General features: G+C 41.6%; 1 protein-coding gene across 2 annotated transcripts in view; it reads right to left on the bottom strand.

The window, feature by feature from the left end:
- LOC134636916 (transcription factor COE1-A-like) overlaps positions 1-11,219 on the bottom strand; it is an 86,930-nt gene extending 75,711 nt beyond the window's left edge. For both annotated transcript variants that reach the window (XM_063487184.1, XM_063487185.1), the window contains exons 1-5: positions 10,907-11,219; positions 9,939-10,095; positions 9,169-9,232; positions 7,950-8,005; positions 2,788-2,861 (exon numbers count right to left, since the gene is read on the bottom strand). In XM_063487184.1, coding sequence (XP_063343254.1) covers positions 2,788-2,861; positions 7,950-8,005; positions 9,169-9,232; positions 9,939-10,095; positions 10,907-11,034 — 479 coding nt within the window. In that variant the 5' untranslated portion in view covers positions 11,035-11,219. The remainder of the gene's footprint in view (positions 1-2,787; positions 2,862-7,949; positions 8,006-9,168; positions 9,233-9,938; positions 10,096-10,906) is intronic.
- Positions 11,220-24,937: the final 13,718 nt, after the last annotated feature.

The raw sequence follows: 24,937 nt of genomic DNA, 5'->3' as shown, positions 1-24,937 counted from the left end.
CATGCACGCACATACGTGAAAAAAAAACAAACACCTGACATGCTTACCGAAATTCACACATGTGTACTACAAGTGTGTCAAAAAGGCTTTCTTGCATGCATCAATTATGAATAAAGGTGTAAGCAGGAGGGCGGAGGATAAAGATGGCTATGGGTGGGGAGGGGGGGTAAAGAGTGAGAGGGTATGCGTGGGAGGGAGAGCTAAAAGAAGAGGGTGAGAAGGGGAGGGAGGGGAGAGGAGGGGTCTGGGTGGGAAGAAGAGGAAGGGGAGACATCTCGGGTTTCCCGCTGTCACAGATGGCAGAGGTAGAAAGAAAGCAACTGATACGTTACACCTTACTCATTGTCTCCGCTATCTGCCGCTCTTTCTGCTCTCGCTGTCATTTGCTCTCTGCCGCTCTATGAACTGGGTCATTACACTGTAACTTTGGAGAGCAGAGCGCAGCAACAGAGAGAGGTTAGAGAGAGGAATCAAGCAGGAGATCAGGGACCGGGGTGGGGGGTGAAAAAGGAAAGCTAAACTAGATGAGGGAGAGGTAGAGGGAAGGGTGGGTGATGGCGTGGGAAACAGAGGGGATGGAATTGATGTGAAGGAAACTTAAGGGACAGAAGAGGAAGTGGAGGAAGGAGAAGAGTGTTTTATGCTATGAAAGGAGAAGGAAGGGGTGGGATGGGAGTAATGCAGGACCTATATCTGTGGATGCTGGTGAGCTAATCATCTGCTCTAACATGCATCTCCCACCAAACACACATAAGACATGATTTTCACCTGATCTTTGTGCTTTAATCACTGAAACAATGAGTCCAAATCAATGCAATGTCTCTTACTTGCAATTTACATGTGTTGGGAGGGAAAATGCCAAAATAAATTCACAACTTACAAACTTTGTTTTTCTTGTTTTTTTGTCTCTGTAAATGAAAAATCTTTGGATATTGACTGTTGGTCAATCAAAGCTAATTAGATAATGGGTGTTTAACTTAAATTTTAATAGCCAGAATGATTAGCAGCTATGTTAACATGTCAGTGATCATATGATATAAATAAAGTCAAGAGATTAGCCTTAGATTTTGATTAGTATAGCAAACATAATAACTTAAAAACATAAGTGACAGGCTAATCACTAATCCATAATTCTGTTCCTGGAGAGATATGTTTCATTCAAATGTCTGTTAAAAAAAGATACAAATAATAACAGATAAACTTCTGCTTACACAGAAGCTGAGCAGCCAAGGATTTTCCAAATTCACTTTGTCTGAAAGTATATTTCATGTCCTGGAGTTTCCAAAGAAATAAAAACTATTATGCTAAAATGTCCACAATCAATTAAACTCACCTTAAAAATAAAAACAGAGTTTCAACCAGCTATACCAAGGCTGCTCTGTCAGACAGAGTGAAATAAAATATCTACGATGCCATAAAGCTTCTTGATTTGAAAGAGGGCAAATGTTAAAATACACTGAGCACGACCAACATTTGTATTAAGCGCGTTCATTGAAGCATCTATTGTCCAATTCTAGAGTGAAATCACTCACGTATTCGTGCCAGCGCTCCAGCCAATTTTGCAACGCAGGTCTTTGTGGTGGCAGATTGGCTGGGAGCATATGGCTAATAGCACTGCCGTGACAATAAGCCACACTGATTAATGGACGCCCTGAGCTCTTTGTGTGTGTGTGTGCATGTTGTGTTGTGTGCAAAGCCCCCGCTGCAGAATCAGCATGTGAGAACATGAGGCAACAGCCGTAACTTTGACCTCAGCGGCTGTTGAAGACAAGCGACTGTTTACACTCGCTGCAGAAGCCATACTTTCTGCACTGTTGCTCCCCCAAAGGAAGTATTTAAAACAAAATCCTGCAGGACAGAACGAGCACCTTCTACTGTACGAGAGTCATACCGTACAGGTTATGCAAGCACATTTGATTCAGGTCCACAATTATCCTCCACTTGATGAACGGCAATAATTTACAATAAAATCTGTTGCCAAATTGTTTATTTATATATTCACTGTAAATCAGAATTTCAATTGGTCTATCATGAGCCTCTCCAGCTGAACTGCCTGAGGAATATTCACCAAGCTATACGATGAAGTATTATTGGGCCTGATTTCACAACTAAAGTCCCTGCGTGCGCATGTAGATGAACCCCAATTTATATTGGTACAGTTAAAGTTTTTCAGTGACAAGGTCAAGGAAAAAGAACAACGTAATGCATGTGCTAAATCTGAATTTTTATAACTGCGCTGTGCAGGGCTCTGAATACACAAGCATACTTCTTTGTGTCTACGGATCTATGTGCATGTGTGTGTGCGTGTGTGTGTGTGCGCGAGTTCCTGCCTATTTTTTATAGTCAGATTGAAGAGCAAGGCCCATTTGTTAGCCATGAAACAACAGAAGGGTTCAGATTGACTAATGAGTTTCTCTGTGTCCTAATTAACCAGGCGTCAGAGACACATGCGCACACAAACTACACATGTTCCCGCGCGCACGTTTCCTATTGTATAGGATAGGTCGGCAAAACGTCCCTATAAATAGAACTTTCCTCCCAACCTACTTCCAAAGAAATTCATCTTAAGCTTATAATTAAAGCAACAACTATGATAGCCAAAACTCATCTTCCTCAACAGATAGGGCTTCAGGTGTGTGTGCGTATGTGCGTGTCGGGGGGGGGGGGTTAATGAGGGTGACAAAATAAGAAATGTACATAGCGGTGATTGGTGAGAACTTCACAGGCAAAGTATGCTGGAGGAGAGAGGAGAGGAGAGATGCTGAGATGTGATGCATCTGTTCTCACCTGCACATGATCTCATGTGTCAGTAGCACTCTGCACATCTCTGGGTTCTTGTCCTGGCCTTCGTAAACAATCGGCTGAAAAGAAGGAGGAGAAGAAGAAAGCGGAGAGTTAAACTCGCAGGCTCCAGCGTGATTATTTCACAGCAGACCAAAGCATCTTACTGTTTTTATTTACGGTGTGTGAGTGGCTCACAGAGATCCATTTAACTGATATGTAATACAACAACAGAGCAATCATCAGAAGTTGGACAGATGAGATTTGTTAATGGGATCAGTGAATTGTTTTTGTGGGAACTTTAAACCTTCATTTTCAAAAAAAGCTTTGAGGAAATTACTAGCTTAAAACTAGATTTATATCATAACGTGCATGAAGCTGCACCTTGACTTGTAGTTTTTCTGTAACGTAACTGCAACGTACACTTAGAATAGCGCCAAAGTGTTATTGAGATAACAGGTTAGGTCCCACTTCACCTCCATGAACGCATCCTTCATCAGTAGCACCTCTACTTCACATACACTCACACCCATTGTGTCTCACACCCCTCCTTACACACACACACACACACACACACACACACACACACACATATGCACACACGGAGCTGATTCACACTCATTGTTTTACAAAATCCTCAAAATAACAACCATCATCTCATCGGCTCCGGAGAATGGGCCTCACATTTTCTGCCTCTGCTGCCGAGGCTTCACCATCTTCTGTTACACAACACTCCCGCGCTGCTATGGAAGCAGAATAAACCGGCATAAGTCACACACCACTAAGCTACCTATCAATCAATACGCACGCCCTGTCAGTCTTTGGTCTGCAAAAGCTGGTTTGATGTGTCATACCGAAAACTGCGGCGAGCCTGACTGAGTGACAAGATCGCTTTCCTCATGAGCAGCCAGGAAGTTTCTCTGCCCTTTAAAATCATCTCTGGCTCATGTTTAGACTGCCTGCTGCCATCAAGTGAACAATGATGAATGAATAAAGCTGATTTTAAGACCACTTAACAAGGCCACACTGACACCGCCATACTTGGAAAATGAGACATGTATATTCACATGTTAATGCATACCTATGTTATGTCTAAGTAGCGTTAAAGCTTATGGACTGTCAGATATACTACACATGGCCCAAAACTCAAATGCAAACCCTCTGAGAAGAATAATCAGTGCTTTTATTTCACCTGTGATTCATTTTTATTCTCCATGAAGTGAAATTAACAGGGGCACATTTTGCTGGTTGCATAAAACAGGATTCAGGGGCATAGTGGAGGGGCTCTGAACCTCCCAGTGGCTTCTTATTGGGGCCTCAAGATGAGCAAAGGGTGTAGGCTGAACCTCTCATTTGTACCAACTATGTAAAACTTAATGGAAAGCAGTGACAGAGGCTGTACTGTCTGAGGGCCCCAGTATTGTAGCCTAAAGCATTTCATACTAATAGCTAGGTGTGTTTTCTGGAATTGGAGCCCCCATGTGTTTCAGGGCCCGAGGCCCTTGTCAGTTACAATTTTCCATGCATGTGCATATTCCATTTGAACCCCTCCTCCCCACCCCTGCAGGAAATCTATCGATATGTGAACCTGGAGACCGAAAAGCTCCTGGTGGTCCAGGATTCCAGGGATGTGCACCCACAGTCGATTCAAGCATGGGGTGAAAATATGAAACAAAAATGAGCTCATGGACGAATCTGCACCAGGCTAAGCTGACATTCTCCAAGAAAAGCCAATCTGACCAAAAGCTGTCAAAGCGTCTGACGCAAGTTCAAATACGCAGGAAAGAAAATAAGCGTTTGTTCAGATTGTAAATATTTTAAATGACCTCAGACAAAGAAGAAAAAAAAACGCTCCCATTAACACACTACTGAGGTTGATCCGACACCCGACATCTGAAACTCTTTCTGGAATCGCTCACTCATCAACATTTGAACCGTAAAATCCCCTGATTGCCCTTTAATGAAAGCCAAATCTAAGTGTGGGGAAACACAGAGAAGGACAGAATTCTGACAGAGCAAATCTGAAGAGGAAACGTGTTTTATAAACCACAGTTGTGTCTGTGATTAGTCCTGCTCCTTGCGCCATGGGAAAAGAGTGGGCCAGGAGAAAGCAATGAGCTTGCTCCCTAACCTCGGCGAGCGCACATCACCATCATCTCTTCACTTTTTTTTTTTTTGCACTTTGCTATTTTCTCGTCTTTCTTACGCCCACACGCAAACACACAAGTAAACCATTAAACCTTTGGCTGGGTGAATGCATTTATCTTTCTAAACAGAACAGCCGTGTCGCCCGTGACACGTACCACCACGTAACAGCCCACCTTTATTTAAGGCGATCGGTCAACAGCATAGATAAGCTACAGTCTGGGTCATGCAGCAAAAGTAAAAGTTTGTAACTGTAAAAGACATCCAGTTCTTTCCCACCTGACTGCTTGCTGCTTGCCCTGTGCCAACAATCTTTCATTTTAAACCAGTTTAGTTTTCGAGAGAGGTCTTGCGTTATGGAAGGTCAAACAAAACATTAGTATTTACAGCAGAACTGCATGAAACTGAGGTCTAAAGTTTCTAATTGGTCTGCCCTCATGGCAGCTTGAGACCTCTGGAGCTCCAAAGAGGAAAAGTGACAATGCAAAGATACGTCACCCACCCTCTGTGACAGCCTCTTGTCTTAGTGTGTACCTTCCTCTACCGCCACGGCCCACGTTTGCCTCAGATTCTTCATTGCTGTCACTTTGCCTGCTCTGCTCCTCTCTTTCATCTGCTTTTCCCTCCTCTGTCTCCTTCCTCTCTCCACCTCAGCAGGCCTTTCACACAGCATCTTTGCTTCTCTGTTCCCCACCTTTGAAGTGGCGTGATATGTGCGGCATGTAAACAAGGATCCGTTAAGCAGGGGAACACACTTCCTCCTGCGTTAGTGTCAGGTCGACTAGCGAGCTAGTGATCCGACAGGGCCGCAGTGACAGACGCTTTATTCTCCGGGACAGAGTCGTGATCAACGAGCTCCACGCTCTGCTTCTGAAGACTAGGAGGTGCTCTCCTTCTCCGTTTAACACAATCAGTTCTGGCCCTCAGCGCACAAACACAGAACAGGTAGACTTACAGAAATAGAACAGAAACAGGCAGCAGCTTTTAAATGCCAAATGTTGGAGTAGGCTTTTCCTTTACTGGCTGTTAAATCACAGTGAGAAGGGCGGAAAAAAACAGAATAAAAGGCGTTTGCCTCATTATAGTGTGTCGCACATACTCTGAATTACAGAGCTGAATATTTAAGTAAAACTAAAATTAATACTTTACACCGCTGATCAACTACTAAAACTGAGAAATTCATACTAAAAAATGGAGACAAATCTATGTTTCTATGGTTTACTCTGAATAATCTTAGAGAAATTACCCTCTTGCTTTCTTGTTTTTATCGTCTTCTGTTTCCTGGCTTTTAAACAGTGAAACATGTGAGAGGTATGCTACTGCGGCACCAAGAGAGATTAACGAGACTAGAATAAGGCTGGATTTTCGAGCATTTGCATCATGACAAATGTAAATATTGACGATTATTTCCTAAGTTGTAAAACAGAAAGCCTGTTTCATTATCACGGTTACAAACTCAGCAGCTCTTTATTTTGTGTGTTCCTGTCAAAAATGTGTTTGGGCATGCTGGACTCGGGTCGTGTGTTTTCAATTTTGGTGCATGAAGCCACATCTTGTTAACAACCAGTGAAATAAGAGAGACACCAGTGCAACCTCTGGACTTCTGTGTGGCTTCTTCTTCTTTTCTTTTCTTTTCTTTTCTTTTTTCTTTTTTTCCCCGCCTGGCAAGACAACAGTGGGTGCGAACAAATGTCTGTGTGTGCGGTTAGAGAGACAGCGGCCATGACATCACTGACCAGCTAAGCCAACCTCGCGACTGTTTTGGTTTGACCACCTGTTAAAGTTCCATTCCTCCACTACTGGGAATAACACATACACACACACACACACACACACACACAAACTCAAGCGAGCATGCTTTACGCCTTCTCCAAAGCACCTTTGCACATTTACTGTATACATGCAGCACTAAACACCTGCTCACCTCCCCTTCCCCATCCACACAGCCACAGAGCAGCACTCACACAGTGCAAGGCAGGCACCACAGGTGCAGCACACCTGCCTCCATCCTTTTTTTCCCCCCCTTTTCAAATATTGAAATTCTAAAAAGCCATTAATTTTTTCAGCATGAAAAAGTGTGCATGTATTTAATTTTTTCAAACTCTACAGGAGAAAGTCCCAACTGTGTGTATGCGTGTGTGTGTGTGTGTGCTGGTTGTCACCCCACCAAGCCGAACCTAAAGAGTGTTATTAGGAAACAGTGTGGTCTCTTAGGCCTGCCAGCGTGCACACACACACACACACACACACACACAGTATGTGGTGCAACGTGGCAGCAGTAATGTGAGACTGTCAGAGCCTGGAGTCACATTAGTAAGTATTCAGTGCATGGTGGGCTTCTTGGCTCCTCATACCTTGGCTTTCACAACACACACACACACATTTTGCATTCCACCAGGCAGATAACTCTCACTCGCACTTTCTTCATGAACAAAAACAATCAGTTTTCATCCTGACTTTACCTGCGGGACCAGGAGCGCACAAACTGAAAATGCATCCCTGTCTTCCCGCCTCTCTCCTCAAACTCTACCTGCTCCTCTCTCTGTCTCCCTCCCTCTCTCTCTCTCGCTCTCCCTCTTATAAATGTACACATAAACAAAAACAAGAGCATTAACAGAAAAATTGGATCTGATCAGAATGCTTGCTACGCAGCAGACCAAATCCCAGAGGTGCCCTTATATCTTTCCACTTCCTACTGCGAGCAGCAGAATTACGCTCCTGTTCCTCAACACCCGCTCGCTGCCTCCTCACTCTAATCACAGCGAGAGGAGCACAGGCAAAAACGCCTGGAGCCATGCCGTATGTGTGTATGTGTGTGTGTGTGTGTGCCCCCACCCACATACACTCTGGAAACACCCACCCACTGAATCATACACGCATAAACATTCATTTCTGTGTGTGCGAGTACACGCAGATAGAAGAGGGCGGCGGAGAACAAGAGGATCAGTGGAGCAGCTCTTTGTCAGAGAGGTAACAGGAGAGGTGACAGACCGCTCTGAGAGTGTGTTAGGGTGTGTGTTTACCTGTTTAGTCATGGAGTCTATGAGTCGAACATAAAAGTCCTGCTCTGTTCTGATGCCTGTTGGGATCCAGAGGAAGGGAGAAATATTGTAAACTTTACACATATTTTAACACACAGTGCAGCACGTTGCAGGGCATTTAAAATATGTGGAATTAGGTTAGCAAAGTGGCAGCAGCGGGAACAAGGAAACGAGATTAACGTCATTTACAGCAATAAGCTCGCAATAAATAAACAAAGGAGCGGGGCAAACGTAATTTTGACTCGCAAATTCTTTCTTCTTAAAGCTTTTATTAATGTTTCCTAATTAGGCCTGAAATATGAGTCAGTGGAGAACAATCTGAGAGCAGACAGTCATTCTTTGGTTTAAACGCTCACACTTGCGACTTGACACACAGTGGCTCCTTTTTAACGAGGCAGAAAGGGGTTGTGAAGAAAGTGAGAGGCTTATTAAAGATCAGCCAGCAGCTGCTCATCAGTTCAGTGTGAAAATAAATGTTGTTCAGCTTCTGCGTTTCTCTCTGCTGCGATGCAAGCCTTACGCCAAGCCGGCTGTATCCATATAGCTCCCAAATCACACAAAAATCACACGTTTAACTCGGCATAGTTTACACAACAGGAGACCTTGGGCGTTCAGCCCCGTGTTAAGGTGGTAAACAGATTCAAGCACCTTGTTTATTGACTTATCTGATAAATTGCTTGTGCCTATTCTGACTCCCAAATATCAACACATGCGAGACACGAATTGTAGCTATTCTTTATTACACAGGAGGCTGGTGCTGTGATGTCCCTGCTTGGGTTAGAGTGCAGCTCACACTGTCAAAAAATTATTTTAAAAAAAGAAAAGAAAAATAAAGAGCACATAAAACTGGACAAACTAATTTAGGGACAGTGACAGCAATGAAGCCACAAAGCTGGGTCACATCCTGTAACAGCTGCCTTGAAATTTGACTAATAGAAGTCGGTCACGTTACACAATCGTGAATCTCTGCCCTGCAATTTCGTTGACATAAATTCTGGAAGCCTTGATAACCCATTGCAACATTTTATTTTACTACTTTGAGGACAGGACTCTTCCCCCCCACCTCAAGAATCAGCTGCTGCCTGTGTGAATATCATTAAGTGTCTGATAAAATAAGACATGAAGCTGATCTGGCAAAGCTGACTCTAACTATGCATGCATATATATGTGAGTGTGTGTGTGAGTGTGCCAGTCTGCTCACCGTTACTGTAAAGAAGCTGTAGCCTGTAATGAATCCCGTTATTGGTCTTCTCTCCGCTGGTCTCCTTGACACACACACAACAAACACAGAGCTGTTTATGGAAAATTTAACACCATTTAAAAAAATAGTAAGAAATTAATTTTTTCCTGTTTTCACATGTAGGCTAGTGAAGCATACATCCAACTTAATGAATTCTTTACAGCGGTCTTGCATTAAATAAAAGCTGATTTATGCTCAGAGGAGTGCAGCCCTGTAATTTCTCCGTGTGTAATCGTGGTGTTATTGTGGATTTTTAATTCCTGCGTAATTACTAGTTGTGTTCGGAGGGCCAATAAATCCAACACGGAATTCTCCCGATACATTTCATCTAATTTAAGCCAAGTCATAATTGATGAGAAGCCCGGGCTGCAGCGCCGTTGTTTATATAGAACAAGTGGTTGCGTTGAATGGAGCTGTAAATTAAAACAATTTAAACGCCGAAAGGCATTTTTTTTAATTTATCAAATACACACGAGGGTTTAAGGAGGTTTGTGCCTTACAGTATATTTATAATGTTTATAATATTGTATTTTTAGTTTTTAATAATAATAATATAAATAATAATAATAAAAATGCAAACAATTAAATGACAAGTAGTTCATTAAAATGGGACGTTAAAAATTCATTCAGTAATGTCAGAAACCAAATTTAATATTCGAGGCCTTCACAAAATCTCAGTGATCTTCCTTCATCTAAAAACTCTTAAGACCAACGTGTATTTCTGAACCGACCTTCTCTTTTTCGATGAAGTCCACGAAGCTCGTCCTCTCGATCTCCACCGGCTGACCCTGCCGGTCGTACAGAGCCAGGACGAAGTGGAAGAAGTTGGACTTCCGCAGGTTGGAGGGCGGCTGCTTCTCAAAGTGAGCCCGAGCCAGACCCACTCCACTGCAGACACACAGACGGAGGGGGGTGTTAGAAGCAGTCAGAGGATGTAAAGTTTTTATGTTGTAAAATTAGAAAAATTCAAAATTAATATAAGAACGAGAGAAAATTAAATAATAATAATTATGTAAAGTTAACCTAAAATAAATAAATAAAAACAAATAATAAAAACAAACCTAAAGGGCCTACAAGCACTGAAAGTAAAATCCAGCTTGTGCTCTTTTTTTTTTTTTGGCAGATTTTTCTCTTATTTTAAAGATTGTGATTATGAAAGCTGCCTGTTTTACTTAATTATCTCCTGAATCTGTAATCCAACTTGAAGCACAAACTTGCTGTTCGCGTAAAGGGGAGATCGTGATATATCCACGTTTACTGTGACTGGATGTGGTTCAGTTGGAGAATTTTATTCCCTTCTAATAAAACAACGAGTAAGTTTGAAAATGGGGGGAAGTACAGGATTTTTTTTTCTCTAGCACAGGACTGCATTTATGTATTTGTTCTTTGATTTAATCCTTAATAAATCGCATCTGAAACATGTGCGGAAAAAATAATCTCTAGACCAAGCACATGCTGCTTACAACTGTTTAGTTAATGACAGCTTGTGTGATAGAATTGTTCTGAATGAGATTATTAATTCTACAGATGATTTTATCAGCAGTTGAATGGACAGATTTTTTTTAGGACTGCTGCACTTCCATTCGCAAAGTCTCAATTCTTGTACAGCTGCAGTATCCTGGAGGAGAACACGCAGGCTGATTCCATCTTTCGGCAAATGAGTGATGGTGGAAGTGCTCCTCACTTAGGCACAGCTCACCTTTGGGCGGCCGTGTTGGCGTCCAGCACGCCGCCCCCCTGCATCCAGCTCCGGACGTTCATGCCTCCCAGCGGCTCCTCTTTCAGGCTGCTGCCGCTTCTCTGGATGCTCTCCTGGATTCCAAACATTAACAAACCTCCTGAGCTCGATGCAAGTCCTTCCGTTTGCCTCTCTCCTCCCGGCTTTGCACTTGTTCTCCGGCGGATCCCTTTCAGTGACTCGAGCGGAGGAACCTTGAGACGCACTCTTGCTGCTGGTGCTGCGTGCGCTTAGAAAGACCTCAATCCAGCGTGCACCCTTTATTCCACTTTCTCTTGTCCTGAGGAGGGAGTTGGTGCTAAAACGGTAGGCGAATCATAATAAGTCATAAAATCCAGAATATCCAAGCACTTAAAAAAAAGGGTTAAAAATCGCACGCCCTGTGCGTAAAATATGTGTGTAGGGTGGAAAAAGTCACTCCTGGTGCGCGTGGAAACCCACAGCTTTGGGCTGTCACAGAGAAAAAAACAGAGAGATCAGCTAGTACCCGGATCAGATGTCATCATCTTCTGACACTTCTTTCTTCCTCTTTTTTTTTGCTCTCGCTTTCTCGTCTCTCCCTCAGCTCAGTGGTCCGGGACGCGCTGGCGTCGGTGATGTCCAGAGCTGCGCTGCTTCCCGCGGAAGACTCCCGAGCTCTCGCCACTCCGCGCTCTCTCTCTCTCTCTCTCTCGCTCTCCCTCTCTCTCAGAGGAAACCGCTTTGTGACTCTTCCCAAAGGACCCTCTCTGAACCAAACACGGCTTCTCCCGCCCCGGGGGGAGAGAGAGAGAGAGAGCCGGGATGGGATGGAAAGGGAAAGAGGGGAGGGGACAGCACGGGAAGAGAGGAGACGCCCCCAAACAAAGAAAGGAGAGGAGTTAGGTCTGCCCCGCGTGCAGCGGCCACGGAACCCCTTCTCCCGCTGTCCTCCTCCGGGCCGCTTTCTCCTCGTTTTTGGGGGTGGATGATTTCTAATAAACGTTTAGAAGGTTTTCTGTAAATGTGGAGATGAAGTCCTGCCCGAATCCGTGCTGAAAGTTCAGAGAGAGGAGCTGAAAAAGGAGGGGGGAGGGGGGGAAGCCCAACGGCACTTCAGCAGAGTGGACATCACAGGGCAATCTAATGATCTCAGACGTTTAACCAGCGTGGATAGTTTCGTTCTAGTCTATCTAAGAACAGAACAAACGTCCCAAAACACGATTTGAATCTTTCTGTCTTCATGACTCAAACCTTAGTCGCAGATTTAGTTTTTGTTTAAAATCATAGTAATTAAATAATGTAGCGACCCCACACCCCCAAGAAGAAAAGAAGAAGAAAAGTAAGGTACGTTCGACCATAGTCCCGAGTCCACATCCTATTAGTCTATTTCTCGAGGCAGACCCGCAGCCTCTACATTTAGATCAAAGTTTTATTTACACCAGCTGGTTAGGCTCAATTATAAAAGCCACATTTCCTCGTCACAACATATCCCTGTTCCCCCCATTGTCTTCCTCGGGCCTGCTTATTGCAGCCTAGCGCCGCAAGACACACAAACAAAAGTGACAATAACAATAATTAGCTCAAAATAACAATGAACATAATTGAGGATAATTGCTACCAGATTTCCCCGCTTTGTCTCTCCCTCTAGCACCATCTGTTATTTGAAACAATTTATCACGCCGCAGAGGGGGGATTTAAACTAAATACAAATATTAATAGATAATTCGGTGGACTATTTTTTAATAGAATAAACTGCGGCGTATTGATCTGTTTAGGTGCAAAAGGTCAACAACTTTAGCGGTGTTCGGCTGGCTGTGAAAATGATTGGCAGGGCGCACTGGCGCCGTTCCAGGCTTTTATTCCCAAAGGTTATTGAAAAACGCTCTTGACCTTGATTATGGAGAATAAGAGTCTTTTATGCTTCAGTTTTCCTGCTTATAGAGGAAGGAGACGGTGGCGGATGAACGTGTGGGATATAAAGAATTTCACAGCTGAGCAGAAAATAATAATAATAATAATAATATAATGGAATGAATTAAAAATTGAGAAGTGTGAGAGGTGTTTGGATCGATCGGGAAGAAATCAAACACGTGTAGCAGGATCAGATTATCCAAAAATATTAACGAACATATTTATCACCGCGTGTCAGCTCATGTGGGCCCACAGCTAAACTGTGGAGGAAATAAACGCTTGTGAATGTAATCAAACAGTGTCGGTTAGCCACTTTTTCAATTTTCAAAATATCAGACATGATTGGTGAGCTTTCAGGAAGAAATGTCGATTTAAAAAAAAGACTCTTTAAATTTCAGGTCATTAAAGTCAGGTTTGGTATATTTGCTCTCGCGGGACTATAAAGGAAATACGGTATCAAAAGGCCACGGTAAGGTATAATTGGGCATCACAGGTGGGGCTTTTAATACGGAAGTGTTAAAGTATTTAAGATTTCAGAGGCAAAATTCGGTTTTTAATAAAACGCATTCAAAAATAGACATTTTTGAGTTACTGCAGGAATGTTCATGAGCACTGCGGGAGATGTCAGATTAAAGAAAAACGCTCAGATAAAACACCGGTATTAACTTAGTGCGCACAGTGATTACCAACAGTGCGGGGACACAAGTAGTCCAAGGAGTGTGAGTGTGTGTGTGTGTGTGTGTCCAGCGGCGCTGTGGCCTTGGATTAGAGCCCAGCTAATCTAAAAACTAACACAACTGCGCCATCATGTGTTCACATTGTGCAATTGCAGAAATAACCCAAAAGTTGTAACGTCAAAATTAAACGGATGTAGTGCAACCTGTGATTATGTGATTATGGTGCAACATCTCCTTAAGCCGACATCACAGTCACTAAATTCTTTGAGCCGTCAGTTTGTTTCACTTTAACAGTCTATTCTTTTTACTCTATTTAGTCTGTTAAAGTAGAAATACTCAGTGTCCTGTGTAAGAACGCTAATGCACAAAGTACAATTAAACGTTAACATTATTTTACTAGCAAGAATGACCCTGCCTTCACAAAAGTACAAAACTGCTTTACATACACTCACCAGCCATTTTATTAGGTACACCTGTCTTGCGACAGATTGGTGACGTGTTCAGACTTTCTGCCGCCTCTCAGCCTACGCTCAAAACAACATCCCGGCAGCCGCCTTTGTCAGCCCTCAGCCTCCTACTAGATGCACGTGTGGTACAAATGTGAAAATCCTAGGTGACTTCCTTCTTGAGTTATCGCAGTCATAAATTTGGGTGTCCACGCCCGTGACCATACCCTACCAGGCTTTCGTGGCTGAGGGGTAAAATGATTCTTGAACATGAAGGAGTAATTCTGAGTAAGAATGTGGTGACCGTGTGTGTGGTTCTCTGAGTGGTTTGTTCAGAGATGCTCTTCTGCATTACTTGGTTGTAATAATACTGTACTATGAATTTAAAAATAAATTATAAAATTCTTTATGGGTAATTCATGTAAAAACAACATACACTCCATTAACCTGATTACAGTCTTACATTGTTAAATACAGTGAAACTGTATAAAATAAATATTAAAAAGTTCAATATTACAGTAAATTACTGGCAGCCGTTGTTTGCCTGAATTTCACTGTGGAAAATATAGTGATAATGCAGAATACATAATGGTATACTTTGTTGATAAATGTAAAATTCACAGTGAACTGTTGTTTTTTGTACAATAATTACATTGAAATAAAAAACTAATATAATGTAAATCTGTTGTCAAAATACATTTTTAATAAGCTTGATTACAGTCTCCTATTCAAAAAGTACAGAAGAGCTGTATAATACAATACATTTTTTTTATTTAAAAGTTCATATTTACATTCAATATGGCAGCTGTTGTAGCCAGAATGTCCCTGAAAAAATTAAGGTCCTACAAATGAGGTAATAAACATAATGTGGCCGATTGGCATAAAATTTACATTCAGTTACTTGTTATAATTTGCTAGAAACATTAATAAAAACCAATAGAAACAATTATTAAACAGTTTATATTAAATAATCAAATTAATGACTAAAAAGGCACTAACATAATATTAAACTTAATACAACCAAAAACAAAAATGTACATAATAAACAGTCAAATCAAATTTAAAACACTTGATACTTGCAGTGGTTGACAAAGTTTCTTTTTAACCAGACTTGACAGTAGAGGGCTTTCAAGTCTCTGATGGTGTCGTAGGAACTAGAACAGGTTTTGGATCCAATGTGTTTGAGGACTTGCATGTTGTTCTTCAGATGCTCAGTGTAGATTAGCGTTCTTTTGCATTCTGAAAGCAAATAGAAAGCACAATAAAGCAAACTGACCGTTTCAAAAACAAATAGACATGTATACATTTGATCAATCAAATATACAATCTCACATTTAATAGAGCTGACACAATTAATTGTATAATGATTATACAATTGTGATGCATTGCAATGTGGACATAAAGGATTCTTAATTTATTCAGAAGAAACTAATGGATTGTTAAATACAGTCCTGATCAAAAGTTTAAGACCACTTGAAAAATGGCAAAAAAAAAAAAAAAAAAAAAAAAGTAAAAAAATTATATTTCTATGATTGGTTCTTAACAAGTTTCCAAGTAGTGCTTCAACATGCAACAAGAAGAAATGAGAGTGAGACAAAACATTTTTTGAGCATGCAATTTATTGAAAACAATGCTTAAACTGAAACAGGCTGTTTTACAGCTGATTAAAAGTTTAGGAACACATACCTTTAAAGGCCAAATCTGTGCAAAAATGTAGATTCATTGTCATTTTCTGTCACGTAGTCACACTGTCATGATGTTCTGATGGCAAAGGCAAAATAACCTTTTTGAACATGGTCGGGTTGTTGAACTGCATAAGCAGGGTCTCACGCAGAACGCCATTGCTGCTGAGGTGGGATGCAGTATGACAGCCATTTCTTAAATGATCCTGAGGGTTATGGAACAAAAAAGTCAAGTGGTAGACCCAAAAAAAATTTCTGTGCGCCACAGTGGAGGGGGCGCCATAATGGTCTGGGGTGCGTTTTCCTTTAGTGGAACAACAAAGCTTCAAGAGGTGCAGGGGCGTCAAACGGCCGCTGGCTGTGTCCAGATGTTGCAGAGAGCATCCCTCATGACTGAGGTCCCTTGTCTGTGTGGTAACGACTGGGTTTTTCAACAGGACAATGCTACGGTACACAATGACTGCAGGACAAGGGACTTCTTCCAGGAGGATAACATCACTCTTTTGGAACATCCTGCGTCTTCCCCTGATCTAAATCCAATTGAGAACCTTTGGGGATGGATGGCAAGGGACGTTTACAAAAATGGACAACAGTTCCAGACAGTAGATGCCCTTCATGCAGCGGTGTTCATCACTTGGAGAAATGTTCCCACCCACCTCGTGGAAATGGTTGCATCAAGCACATGGCAACTAATCTTTGAAGTGATTAACAATAAAGGTGGAGCTACTCATTGCTGAGCTCATGTTTGGAACTCTGATTTCTGTTTTGGGGGGTGTACAGGGTTTTTTTGGAGGTGTGGTCCTAAACTTTTAGTCAGCTCTAAAACAGCCTGTTTCAGTTCAAGTGTTGTTTTCAATAAATTGCATGCTCAAAATTTTTTTGTCTCACTCCCATTTCTTCTTGTTGCATGTTGAAGCTCTACTTGGAACCTAGTTAAGACCCAAACATGCAAAATATGATTTTTTTTGACATTTTTCAAGTGGTCTTAAACTTCTGATCGGGACTGTACAAGCTAAAAATAACAGCAGTATGTTTTCTTCAGCCACATACGTCACAGTGGACCAACAAGTGCAGTCTGTGTTCAGACAAGTTTTGAGCAATAGAAAAAAGTAGCTTATATGTGACATCCTTTATTTGTTGATGAAAACAAACAAACTGAAATGAAGTTATCGAGATGCATTGGAATATTGAATTGTATCGTTGACATGATAATTGCAATTGAATTGAAATGTGAGTAGGGCTGGGTACCAAAACTCGATACCTTTTTAGTACCGACCAAAACCATTCGGTAGGTATTGATACTGAAAAAAAGAATATTTTTCTGTACTTTTCCAATAAAATCTCTGTTAGTGAGCCACACAGCTCTCTTCCTTCTTCTGCTGCGCATCACATGCCAGCAGTGGCTTCGCGCATGCGCAATTCTTTTACCCCACTGCATCTTTTTGTCTGGATGCAGTGGGGTAAAAATCATCTGTTCCATCTTCCACTCAACCTTAAAAAGTTCCAGTTTTGTATTAACTGTCCTGGGAGTTTGTTTGAGGACTGACCTCACACCGCTTTGAAGAGGTATCAGAGTCAGAGTATTTAAACTCTTCAATGCCCCCATTCAGAACAGTGTAGGTGAACCATTGTTTTTTCACAAAAATATTGAAGAAACAGTACAACATCATATGACAAAATGCCCTAAAAAATGTTGTGTCCTAAACAAGGTGGCAAACCTGGCTGACAGATGTGAAAATATTTTAAACATTTGAAAACTGACTCAAACTTTACTCCTTCTATATCTGGTGTACCTTCAGTCTTGAGGTGTTCAACAGGAGAGTTGTACATCTCTACGGTGCACTCTGCTCCACACTGATTTGGATCACCACCCTGAAAAACAGATCGTGTCATTAAACAGTACCTACAGAAATGATGTGGAGGACTAAAGCTTTCACAGAAGCCACCAATGCAATGTGAGCCCAAATGATCTCCACTAATGCAGAACAAGGTTCCTTTAACTATAGTTTTATCTATTTATTTGCTGAACCTAAAGGATTAACAACTTTGAAGATTTCTAGGTATAGCAGCAGTTTAAGACATGATGGACTTTGGTAAAAATAATAATACTTTTAAATATCTTACCATCACTAATGTCACACAGTACATCTGATGAAGACTCAGGTGACTGCTCACCTGTTACACATTTCTGACACAAATCGGAGTCTAAAAAACATTTCAAAGCCTCTCTTAGAGGTACATAGTATGCAAACTGATTCTCACTTCGTCCTAAAAAAATTTCTTGGGCTCCGCATAGTTGAACATTTGTTTGAACAACTGTGCTCTGGAGTATGTTGTCCTCACTGGCCCTTTATGACTTGCAGAAAATAGATTGGATGCCTTGACCGCCTCAAAAAACATCAGATAATGTTGTTTCAGTTTTTAGAAGTGTAGTGAGCTTATTCAGAGTATATGACTGACTCAACTCGTATATTTTTTTTAAATTTCCTCTTTAGCTGCTCCTGGTAAATTAACTGGTGTTTGTTTCACAGTAACGCTAGCTAAAAGCTAGCTAAAAGCTAGCTTTAACGTGCTGCATTAGCATGAACTTTCCAGAAAACTAAAGAGGACTGAAGGCAAAGCCTGTGACAGAGGAACGCTTTCAACGCGACAAGAAAACTGGCCAAGCGAACTATGGTGAAAGTTAAAATAGTTAAATGTATTTCACATCTAATGATATATTATATTGAAGTAGAAGGTTGACAACAAATACTTCCTGATCAACCCGTTCACTTTTTTTCTTTCATTTACAACTACGTTTAAATCCAATCTTTAATGCAGCCCTTTTACACAACATTTTTTTATTTACTTATTTAGTTATTTTTAATATGACACTCATATCGGCTTGTTCTTTGTGGCTTTAACCACTACATTTCTATTTGGGGTTTTTTCACCTCGCCAATCCATATTGATGATGATGATGAATATTCACAAAGGTACTCATCTTCTGAAGGTATTCCTTGGCAAAGGCTGTAAGTCTGCAGCCAGGGGTTAATTTTTGCTCTTCTTCCCAACACGCAGCACTGGTTTGTAGCCAAGGGCATGGGGTTTTTCAAGCTGCAATAAACCATGATATGTATTTGGTCGATATTATAATATTGACCAGCAATACTGATGACAGCATCCAAGTTAAAGCCATTCAGGGTGATCTTTCCCTAGTGGTGGGTTTAGCCTTTTGTACTTACAGTGCGCTGGATCTGGATGTGAACCAGTGGTCCAGTAGTCTTCACAACAAGGATGCCCCCAATAAGTGGGCTATACAGTTTTATACAACAACAAAAACAATTATTATTATGACTATCTTCTTCTGGGTAGCGACGTGGCAGCCCTGCCTTTTCCCCCTGTGGAACTTCTCCACTTGATCCACGTCTGAGTTCGTCTGCATCTGCTCCTTTCCTGGAAAAAAGGACAGAGGAAGAAAAACACCTCCCTAGCCTAACCTGATGTGATGCCGATGTCTTCTTTGCCTGACCAGCAGCTGGCTCTATTCAGGTCCGGAGATGAGCTGCCATTGAGGATTCACTGTGAGTAAAAGTTCTTGAAAAGCAGCGTGTTCAGTGACGGAAAACAGACAAAGACCCTCACCAATCAGGTTCATCATGAGCATGCCAGCACATGCCTGTGCAAACGTCTGCATGCGCCTGCTGCTGCCGTCACAGTGCTTGTTGCCACTTGCATGTGTGCCATAACAACTTGTTGGTCTACAATATGTGAAAAGATCTATCAAATGTTAGCATGAGTTGTACTGATGACCATAGATAATGAATACTGTGATAATTAACTAACTGCCCATAGTTATTAATAGTTGTTTATGATCAGTAAAAAATAAAACAAACAGTGGGACACAGAGTTTTCTTAAAAATACACACATAAAAAAAGTCTTTGGTATATTAGCTTACCTGTCTCTAGATGCTCCCAGGGCTAGGACTATAGGATCTGCGATCTCCAGCATGGACTGCAGGATTGAAGCAACAACAATAAAGAGGATGATAGAGAGGTGGAAGGCTCTGTGGATGACCTGCAGCTCAATGAGGCCAGTTTGGACCGCAAGGATTAGCAAGGTGATACCTTCAGTCATCCCCCTGCACAGAGAGGAAACAAATTAGAGTTAACACACCACACAATTATATGCCTTGGCTTTGCATTCAAGTTGGAGATCATATACACGTTTATGCAGACTTGACCTTTGGGTATACAATGTCAATTATTTTATCCTATTGGACAGTTGTGTGAAATGCAGACATCCTTAAAGAATAGTTCCAGATATATGTGTTTCCACACGAATGGGATAAACAGTCAGAAAACATATTGCCTCCAGCCGTGATGGTTACTGGGACAGAGAGGTTGAAACAGACTAAAATAATTAAAAGAAACATACCACACACACACACACACACACACACACACACACACACACACACACACACACACACACGTGTGTAAACACGGTGAAAGAGCAAAGTCCGAGAAATCAAGCACCACGGCTAGCTCCGCCAGCCTGCTGCCAGTGTGAAATGACACATTTGTGGGTGCTTCCCATGGCGGCGGCATGAAAAGAAGAAGAGGAGAAAGGATGGATGAGTCTGTGCTTAGCGGTGTTGTGCTACAAAATGATGGTCTGCCAAAAACGGATCGGTCGTATTTAAACTGCCATAACAACTTGTTGGTCTACAATATGTGAAAAGATCTATCAAATGTAACCTTCATGAATGAAATGAAGTCATCTTGAGCCAGAAACAAAATTGCTATAACAAGGTAGAAGCGGCAATCAGTTTTTGTTAGTGACTTGTATATATACTTTATTTATGCAGTTGAAACAATGTGGTCGCCATTATAAATGTGTTTTTTTAAGAGTAGTGTGGCCAAGAGGACAGCAGATGTTTCCAGAAATGTAAGAATAGTTGTGTAAAGATATTTTAAGTGGACCAAGAGGATAAGGCCTTTGTAAACTCTGTTGCGGGAAGTCTATCTAGCAAGATATGTAAAGATATTGGCCATAAAAAACAGAGGGAAAGATAGGAAGTGAGTTTTTGTGAAGCAATGACTTGTTGGCACAAGAAGAGTGGTCGTTGGTAGCCATGACAACAAGGAGGTCCCATAAATGGGGCTGGGCTGTTTGTTGCTGGCAGGAAAAATCAAAAACAGACACCCCCCCCCAAGAAAAAAAAAAAAAAATCAGGGGAAGCCCAGGCTGAACAAGGTTCATCCCTCGGAATTGTGATTCCAAGATCACCTGCCTGGACCTCCCCCTAGCAGATGAACATAGAGAGGGAGGAGAGCCGAGGGCTCGAACCCGGACCTCTATGTTTCTAACCTGCTAGCCCGCCATGTGTCGCCACATGACGGGCGAAGAGAATGGGGAAAATTCTTCTATTTCAAGTGCACATGCTGTACATCGTCGTGCAAGCAGCCTTTCCAAATTAGCTGGAGACCACGCATTTTTTCACTCAAATACTCAACACATTTCACACACTCACACCTGCTTTTTGCCCTGCACACCTCTTTCTCTAATTATTTATCAAAAACCACTCCTTTTTCACCTCTGCTACCTTGCCTTTATTACATCCTCTTAGCTAGCACCAGTGACTGGACAAAACACCTACCCACTGCTTTTCTCATCATTTCTTTTGTCACGGTCAATTCATTCGCCTGGAGGCATTAGTTAAACCAACTTTACAAAACAAGTTTCCCCGAAGAGCCCGCTTCTCAGCTTAGCTGCCTACATTTCAGGACCTAGCTAAGGACGGTACTTACCCACACAAACACATTTAACTTACCGAAAAAAAGCCACGGGGCTTCGGGTCCGTCTGTGGGGTAGTCCACTTTACTCAAGAACACCTCAGGCTGTCACTTTGAAACAGCTGGTCGTGGTTTTGTAACATAAACGCTGGACCTCCTCTCAGCCTCCGGCTCCATCTGCCCTTCCCGAACAGAGATAAGCAAGTTTCTCCGCGACTGCAGCTGCCAGTCAAAGCTGTCATGATGACGTTTCACCCCAATTTAACAGCTTTGTGTTACTAATTAGAATCAAACTTATAAGAAAGGAGACCCAATGAACATAAATCAGCCTGATGAGAACTACTGATAATGAAAGAAAGCATCTTTGGAAAAAAAATGATCTGAGGAGATTTTGTTTTCTAATTTTAGTCTGACCCCAGTCCCATCCGCTAACATAGAGGAGGGTTTTTTATGACCTATACTGCAGCCAAGACACTAGGCGGCGATAGAGACGTTTTGGCTTCATTTTTGGGGAGCATGTTTCCTACAGTATTGCTGCCCTCTGCTGTTGCAGTACCTCACAGTCAGACGCAACGGCTCAGTCACCCGATGCATTGTCTCCAAAATGTACATATAAATGAGACTTTTCAAAGAAACTGATTGTTACAGCTTTTGTAATACATTCTTCGACTGCTTTTGACCCTAACGGACTACACCCATTATTATTTGCTTAACATTATTTGTGTGGTATTTCATTTTTATTCATTTTAATTTCAGCAGGTGGTATCACTCCCACTTTTCAGTCGCTTACCTTTTCCAAAAAACAGTTATCTTTATTTTGTTATTTTCCTTACACTTAATCAAAGTATTAGTAAGAACAGTCACAGCATTCAGAATGGATGGTTCATGTTTTCTACAGTATTGTTATTTTCTCTCTCTGGGTTTTTAGTCGCATTCAGTAAGATCATCAAATATGAAAGTCTAACAGCAGTACTAGTTAAGTAGACAAAATACATCCTGAAATTATGATTGTAGAGCAAGCCAATTAGCAGCAACTAAAAAAATAAAGATTAAAAAAAAAAAGATATTCAGGTTAACTTATTGTACTTGTATGTATGTGTGACTTTACAATCTGAAATCATTACGGCCCCTTAGATGAGCTTAACTGTAAAATGAATCCTGCTCAGTGTGAGGAGCACCAGTGATGGCTAAGACATTTGTTGGAACATTACCACAGTCACTGATGCGTATTTAAAGTCAATTCAGAAAAAATTTAGAAAGAAAAACACAAATCACAGGATGTAAATAATGCATTAAAGACTTTTTTTTAAAGCTTCACTGTCTGCATGTACTTTATATTAATCAGATGAATACTGAGCACAACACTGTGCTTATTACGTGCTAGTAATTTGATGTCAAACTGTCCCAGACAGTATGAAAAAATGAAGCCACAGTTCGTAGCCTGAAGAGAGAAACTGCAACTTCTCCAACGTGGAGTAATAACCGAGCAAATACTTGAGGAATCAACAGCTGACAAGCATCTCGTATTCATCATTTAATACTGAAATGCAAAATTCACATACAGCTGCCACTGAGTGTTATCGCCCTCGTGGGGCGTCACGTCACATTTCATCTTACAGGTGATCTCAATGCAGGACACAGTGGAAATGCGCCACGGCTCCAACCAAGTGTGTTTTCACACGGTGAGGATTGAGGACGAGATGATGATGAGAAGCCAGAAGTCCATGTGGAAGAACTGGCAGATCATATAAGCCACGTACGCTGGAAAGATCCGCAGGAAGAGACAGAGAGAAACTGCACGGAAGTGATTGCACAAACTCCTACGGGACAGGCAGCAAAACGAGCATATGAGAAAGCAGTCAGGTTGATAGCAGGCTTTGCATACACACATTGAGTCAGATTACATTTATTGATGTCCAAAAGACTAACTGCCTGTTTAGGAAGGAATGAAGAAAGAAGGACTGTACACTGTAGTGTTACTTAATTTATCATGTTAGCATGAGTTGTACTGATGACCATAGATAATGAATACTGTGATAATTAACTAACTGCCCATAGTTATTAATAGTTGTTTATGATCAGTAAAAAATAAAACAAACAGAGGGACACAGAGTTTTCTTAAAAATACACACATAAAAAAAGTCTTTGGTATATTAGCTTACCTGTCTCTAGATGCTCCCAGGGCTAGGACTATAGGATCTGCGATCTCCAGCATGGACTGCAGGATTGAAGCAACAACAATAAAGAGGATGATAGAGAGGTGGAAGGCTCTGTGGATGACCTGCAGCTCAATGAGGCCAGTTTGGACCGCAAGGATTAGCAAGGTGATACCTTCAGTCATCCCCCTGCACAGAGAGGAAACAAATTAGAGTTAACACACCACACAATTATATGCCTTGGCTTTGCATTCAAGTTGGAGATCATATACACGTTTATCCAGACTTGACCTTTGGGTATACAATGTCAATTATTTTATCCTATTGGACAGTTGTGTGAAATGCAGACATCCTTAAAGAATAGTTCCAGATATATGTGTTTCCACACGAATGGGATAAACAGTCAGAAAACATATTGCCTCCAGCCGTGATGGTTACTGGGACAGAGAGGTTGAAACAGACTAAAATAATTAAAAGAAACATACCACACACACACACACACACACACACACACACACACACACACACACACACACACACACACACACACACACACACACACACGTGTGTAAACACGGTGAAAGAGCAAAGTCCGAGAAATCAAGCACCACGGCTAGCTCCGCCAGCCTGCTGCCAGTGTGAAATGACACATTTGTGGGTGCTTCCCATGGCGGCGGCATGAAAAGAAGAAGAGGAGAAAGGATGGATGAGTCTGTGCTTAGCGGTGTTGTGCTACAAAATGATGGTCTGCCAAAAACGGATCGGTCGTATTTAAACTGCCATAACAACTTGTTGGTCTACAATATGTGAAAAGATCTATCAAATGTAACCTTCATGAATGAAATGAAGTCATCTTGAGCCAGAAACAAAATTGCTATAACAAGGTAGAAGCGGCAATCAGTTTTTGTTAGTGACTTGTATATATACTTTATTTATGCAGTTGAAACAATGTGGTCGCCATTATAAATGTGTTTTTTTAAGAGTAGTGTGGCCAAGAGGACAGCAGATGTTTCCAGAAATGTAAGAATAGTTGTGTAAAGATATTTTAAGTGGACCAAGAGGATAAGGCCTTTGTAAACTCTGTTGCGGGAAGTCTATCTAGCAAGATATGTAAAGATATTGGCCATAAAAAACAGAGGGAAAGATAGGAAGTGAGTTTTTGTGAAGCAATGACTTGTTGGCACAAGAAGAGTGGTCGTTGGTAGCCATGACAACAAGGAGGTCCCATAAATGGGGCTGGGCTGTTTGTTGCTGGCAGGAAAAATCAAAAACAGACACCCCCCCCCAAGAAAAAAAAAAAAAAATCAGGGGAAGCCCAGGCTGAACAAGGTTCATCCCTCGGAATTGTGATTCCAAGATCACCTGCCTGGACCTCCCCCTA

Source organism: Pelmatolapia mariae, linkage group LG10_11, assembly GCF_036321145.2.
Source record: "Pelmatolapia mariae isolate MD_Pm_ZW linkage group LG10_11, Pm_UMD_F_2, whole genome shotgun sequence".
NCBI lineage: Eukaryota > Metazoa > Chordata > Actinopteri > Cichliformes > Cichlidae > Pelmatolapia > Pelmatolapia mariae.
This window is presented reverse-complemented; position numbering and strand designations above follow the sequence as displayed.